This window comes from Triticum aestivum, chromosome 6D (genome assembly GCF_018294505.1).
Source record: "Triticum aestivum cultivar Chinese Spring chromosome 6D, IWGSC CS RefSeq v2.1, whole genome shotgun sequence".
Classification (NCBI taxonomy): domain Eukaryota; kingdom Viridiplantae; phylum Streptophyta; class Magnoliopsida; order Poales; family Poaceae; genus Triticum; species Triticum aestivum.
In genome coordinates, this window is record NC_057811.1 from 3,458,397 (window position 1) to 3,463,561 (window position 5,165).

A 5,165-nucleotide genomic window follows, 5' to 3' on the forward strand; every position below is an offset into this window, starting at 1 on the left:
GGCACATGGTCACTTGTTAATGCTACGCATGAATAACCTTCAAATTATTTAGGAGGTTTGTCCATCTTATTGAAAAATATATACCTCCTCACATAGTTGACGTATGTATATGTGTACTGTACGTCTGCATTTTAGATCTGAATAAGAAGAATCATGTTTTTAGCGTGTTTTTAGGTTGTCGAGATGAGAAAGTGATTTATGCGGCTAACCGCGCGTGAAGAAGGCAGGCACACACTGCAAGTTATTGGTATTATTTAAGAAGTAGGTAATCCCTCAAATTCTGTAGTGCAAAAATGAAATTCTTCCAAATCAATTAATTGTATGACAAAGGAAAAAACAAGTATAATTTAGCTGACTCGGCGAAACAGTGAAACAGGTACTCAGCTGTACACGCAAACATTTTTTTTTTGCGGGGAACAAACATTTTTATTTCTTGGGAATTGGTTGGTCCAAAGTCCAAGTCCAATATACGTACCTACATACATACGGCTTTGTTTTCCCTTTGATATTAATAAATCTCAGCTGTCCGCCTCAGCTGAAGGACTTGCTTCTTCTTCTTCTTCTTCTTCTTCTTCTTCTTCTTCAGAAGACGAAGGACGATAGAAACACAGTACACAAACAGGTCACTAACGGACTTTTTCCAAACTCACAAGAATCAATTGATGGATCATTGGTGGCTTGCTGCTTGCGGCTGCGGGTAACTGGTACTCTTGAGCAAGGAGAGGTAACCGCCTTCCAGGTTCTTCACGTTCGCGAACCCCTGCAACGAAAACCAAAACGAATTCACATCTCAATCAAAGATGGTGATCTTACTAGGAATAGTAAAAAAAAATCAACCATTCACTAACGGACTTACAGCGGCGGCGAGGTCTGCGGTGGCGAGCCTGGACCGGACCCCAGAGCGGCAGCCAACAAGGAACCGGTCCTCCTTGGAGTGGAGCGCCGCAACCTGGTCGACGAAGTCCGGGTTGCGCTCCTTGCCATGGGGCGTGACAGAGAGGTAGTAGGGCACGTTTCGTGCACCGGCAACGTGGCCCTTTTCGAAGTCCTCCCACATCCGCACGTCCACGTACCCGTACTGCTCCGAGGCCAGCAGCCCGCACGCCGCCTCGGCGTCCACGCTCTCCACCGCCGCGCTCGTGCTGCTTCGCAGGGAGCCCATCTATGGAGGATTGAGCAGCTAGGAAGAAGGGGCCTCTGTTTCTGTGTGAGGTGGTCTCCAGAGGCTGTGGAGTGGATTGGGTGATGGAAGGATAGGCGCTACCTACTGGTGTTATTTATAGGAGAAGATGATGCCATGGCAGCGGTCGAACATATCACACCCGGGTAGCCGCATCCATCACTTCATGATCGTCTAAAGTCGCCAACCTTACATAAGTTACATATATGGAAATGTCAACTACACACGTAGTTGCTGTATTTGTTTTCTATGAAATGACATGGTGTATAAGAATCTCCTTTTGCACCCTATTTTTTTAAGGGTTTTGTGGCAAGAGGTCATGTTCATGGGTATTGTTGATACGAAATTATAGCTAGCCAGCCATGATCTGGCAGTTGTCTACAGATGCAAGAATATGTATATATGTTTGGTAAAGAAGAGGACAAGTGGTCCTGATTTCCATGATGACGCGGCGACACGGCAGAGCGATAATAAAGAAATGCTCAGATCAGTTGAATTATCTCCTTGTCTAGTGTGCTCCACGTACTCCACTGATAGGTGGAGGGAAAGGATCCTGTTGATCAACAACGACACAACGGTTCCTTTCCATCGGAGGGAGCAAACAATTCAATCATGGAGGGGATGAAAAGGATTGCATCGGTGGGGGTTCCTCCTCCTCCTTGTCCCCTTATCCTATTCATGGCTATTTTATTTCACCATGCCTTGCACAGACGGTACATATCTCCTTTTTTCCAAAGTATATTTTTCGAACGCTTTGGTTGCCAACTTTATTTCCATGAATGTGTAAATATCCAATATATATCTATTGACAAAAAGAATATCCAATATATACCTTTATCCATCAAATCATGGGAGTATAATACACACACAAAATGCAACGAGCAACATTTTATTAAATGTTTATGAGCATATATTCATGCATATTCGGACAACATTTCTCAAACCATGATTTTTTTTTTCAAACACATGGACACTTTTAGTACCAAAATATTTGTTTTCTATCCATGATGAATAATTTTGTTATACAAGTGAACATTTCTACTAGGGTATGTGAACATTTTCGTTTTCCATTTTATTAGCTATGTTTTTTATTATAGTTCCTCAGCTCCAACTAGTAGGTTAGATTAGAGTTCTTTATTCCTTGCATGGGCGGCCCTTTTTCTTCGAGATGCTCTTCCATGCTCCGGTCCTTCTAATATAGTTCGTTTAGACAGAGTCGACGGAGCTCCGACATGGATTATGTTGTATCCTTGGGGTGGCGAGGTTAGGACTCTCGTCGTGCGTGCGTGATGGCGAGATCTGGTGATAGATGCTTGAGACCAGTTCAATGGTTCAATGACGACGACTGTGTCTCTAGGGGGACTGGTTTTTAGGGGCACGTGCATGAAGACTTCTCGGCTGTCATCAGTGGGTAAGGCTGGCTCTATTAGGGAAGCGGCGGCAGCAGCGTGTCGACGTCTCTCCCAGTGGTAGGCGTTGTTTGGGTCGTCTAGGGACCATGATGTAATTTCTATTATATTTCAGGTGCATTGTATTTCTGGTGAACTTTTATAATCGATCTAGGACTCTTTCACTAAAATACAAATCATTAGTATCCATTTTCAAAACAAAAAAAAGAGCAGGCAAGTCATGCTACTGGTTGGCCCATAAGAGTTACCCTCTTATGGCTTGGTCCATAAGAGTTGACTGGTTATGCCAGTGGTGCCTCGCCATCCGAGCCTATGCTTTGCAATTCGGTTTATCATCTCTCTCTCTCTCTCTCTCTCTCTCTCTCTCTCTCCCTCTTCCATTATCGCGAGGACCATGGACAAAATACCGTCTGGGCCCTCAGCCACAACAATGACATTGATAGTCTGGATCTTGGTTGCGATGCTGTTGGGACAACCAGCCTGTGAGCCTGTTTATACCAAATTTTATACTTATTTATATTCCATTTGTATTAATTCACAAATTTAGCTCAAATATTGTTGTATTTTCAGCATAAAGAGGACCTAATCACACAACTGGTAACTCATTTTGTATTAGTTGTGTTCGATGAAAATAAAAAGTTAATGCCTCAATTTCTCTAGTTTAAAAATGCATTTCTTTCAACTTGATCAGCTGTATGAAAGGACAGAACAGGTAGAGAAATACTCAGCTTAGTCAACCAAATCCCTAAGTAACCAACTGTGCCTGCCATTATTTTCTCCCTTGCTTGTCCATACATTCTCGAAGAAGACCAAATCCAAGTCGAAGATTCATATATGGTTTTAATACGTACAAAATGCCTTCTTTTCCTTGGAAATTTACTCTGTACATCATCAACGATAGATCACCAATTAACTTATTCCTGAGAGCCTTAGAAACAAAAGGAAAACTAGTGAAGGTTGGCTAGTGCTGCCTGCTGCTTGTAACTGACGCTCTTGAGCAAGGAGAGGTAGCCACCCTCCAGGTTCTTCACCTTCGTGAACCCCTGCACAGACCAACAAATCAGTAAATCGATCCACACATCAATAAGTAAGTAAGTTCGACCAATCGGTCGCAGAACTACTACTTACGGCGGCAACGAGGTCGGCGGTGGCGAGCCTGGATCGCACCCCGGAGCGGCAGCCAACGATAAGCCGGTCATGTGTCGAGTGGAGCGCGGCGACCTGGTCCACGAAGTCCAGGTTGCGCTCCTTGCCGTGGGGGTTGACGGAAAGGTAGTAGGGCACGTTGCGCGCGCCGGCGACATGGCCGCGGTCGAAGTCCTCCCACATGCGCACGTCCACGTACCCGTATTGCTCCGACGCCAGCAGTGCGCATGCCGCCTCCGTGTTCACGCTCTCCACCGGCAGTCGCTTCTCTCCGTCGCTGCTTCCCAGGGAGCCCATGGATGATGGATGTGCGAGGAGAAGAAGAAGAAGATGGTGATGATGATGAAGGGGAGGTATGCAGGGTGGGTCTGGCTCCGGGGGCTATGGACTGGATTGGTGAAAGATAAGTGTTACCTACGTGTCTTATTTATAGAGAGAGAATGGTCGACGCTTCTCATGGCCGGGTAGCCGCATCCATCGCTTTCTCACCTTGATTACAAAGTCGATTGCAATGTCAATTGATTCTCATTCGCCTCCTTCCTTCATGTCGATCATATCTTCTTCATCTTCAATTACTGGGTACTTGCATTACAATTATGAAAAATGTCAACTACATAGTACGTACATGCTGTATTTATTTATTTTGAGCTGTAGTATAAGAATCTCCTTTTGCACCTTCATGTACAAATTTATGGGTTTTAATGCATCATGACAAGTGGCCATGTGCTTGCTACATTATCACCTTGCATAGTTGCATGTGTATGGTTGGTGCCGAAATCCCAGCCAGCCAGCCATGATCAATCTGTTAGCTGGCCTGGATACAGCCGCATGTAGGAATATTTGGGTGATAGTAGATGTTAGGTAAAGGAGAGCACAAGTCTAGATTGGCATGATGATGCGGCGACACGCCCATGCTCGGAATAAAGAAACGGCCAGATCAGTTGAATATCTCCTTGCCTCGTGGGCGCCACGTACGCTCCCGATAAGTGAACCGAAAACATCCATCCTGTTGCTCGAAAGCAACCCAAATGCTCTCTTTTCGATTGGAGCAAGCAGCTCAATCATGAAGGATAAGAAATTGATAAGGATTGCTTGGGTGAGGGCTCCACCTCCACCTTGTCTATTTATCCATCCATAACCATTTCAACCATCCTTCGCACATAGGGCACATATTCTCTCTTATCTCTTTTTTCCCCAAAAGAATAGTTTTCCAATGCTTTTGGTCACCGATATTATTTTCAACATAGAAACGTGAAAAACCAGATGTATTGATTTGTCCCAAAAAAATCTAGGAGCCCTGCAGGTGATTTGTGTGCAACTCTTTGCCAAAAGTGTAGACTTGGAAACGATATTCAGATCAACCAGGGGTGGAACAATTAGGACAAGTCCAGATCGCTATGCTGAAGATGCGGCAACACGGCCGCATGGGA

The 5,165-nt window shown here is 44.8% G+C and overlaps 2 protein-coding genes across 2 annotated transcripts; both read right to left on the reverse strand.

Moving 5' to 3' along the window:
- Positions 1-289: 289 nt before the first annotated feature.
- Positions 290-1,387, reverse strand: LOC123142920 (thiosulfate sulfurtransferase 18). The gene is made up of 2 exons (XM_044561632.1): positions 857-1,387; positions 290-760 (listed from the first exon to the last, which is right to left on the reverse strand). Exons 1-2 carry the CDS (start codon positions 1,160-1,162, stop codon positions 668-670), a joined length of 399 nt encoding a protein of 132 aa, XP_044417567.1. The 5' UTR covers positions 1,163-1,387; the 3' UTR covers positions 290-667.
- A 1,948-nt stretch (positions 1,388-3,335) lies between these two features.
- On the reverse strand, positions 3,336-4,144 carry LOC123142919 (thiosulfate sulfurtransferase 16, chloroplastic). Its single transcript, XM_044561631.1, has 2 exons — positions 3,718-4,144; positions 3,336-3,632 (listed from the first exon to the last, which is right to left on the reverse strand). Exons 1-2 carry the CDS (start codon positions 4,030-4,032, stop codon positions 3,537-3,539), a joined length of 411 nt encoding a protein of 136 aa, XP_044417566.1. The 5' UTR covers positions 4,033-4,144; the 3' UTR covers positions 3,336-3,536.
- Between the last annotated feature and the right edge of the window lie 1,021 nt (positions 4,145-5,165).

What these genes read in the sequence shown, in the direction of transcription:
- LOC123142920 (XM_044561632.1), bottom strand. Translation starts at nt 1,162, where the DNA reads ATGGGCTCCCTGCGAAGCAGCACGAGCGCGGCGGTGGAGAGCGTGGAC. An exon ending in CCGCAGACCTCGCCGCCGCT is followed by an intron (nt 761 to 856) that starts GTAAGTCCGTTA and finishes TTTTCGTTGCAG; the next exon opens with GGGTTCGCGAACGTGAAGAA.
- LOC123142919 (XM_044561631.1), bottom strand. Translation starts at nt 4,032, where the DNA reads ATGGGCTCCCTGGGAAGCAGCGACGGAGAGAAGCGACTGCCGGTGGAG. An exon ending in CCGCCGACCTCGTTGCCGCC is followed by an intron (nt 3,633 to 3,717) that starts GTAAGTAGTAGT and finishes TGGTCTGTGCAG; the next exon opens with GGGTTCACGAAGGTGAAGAA.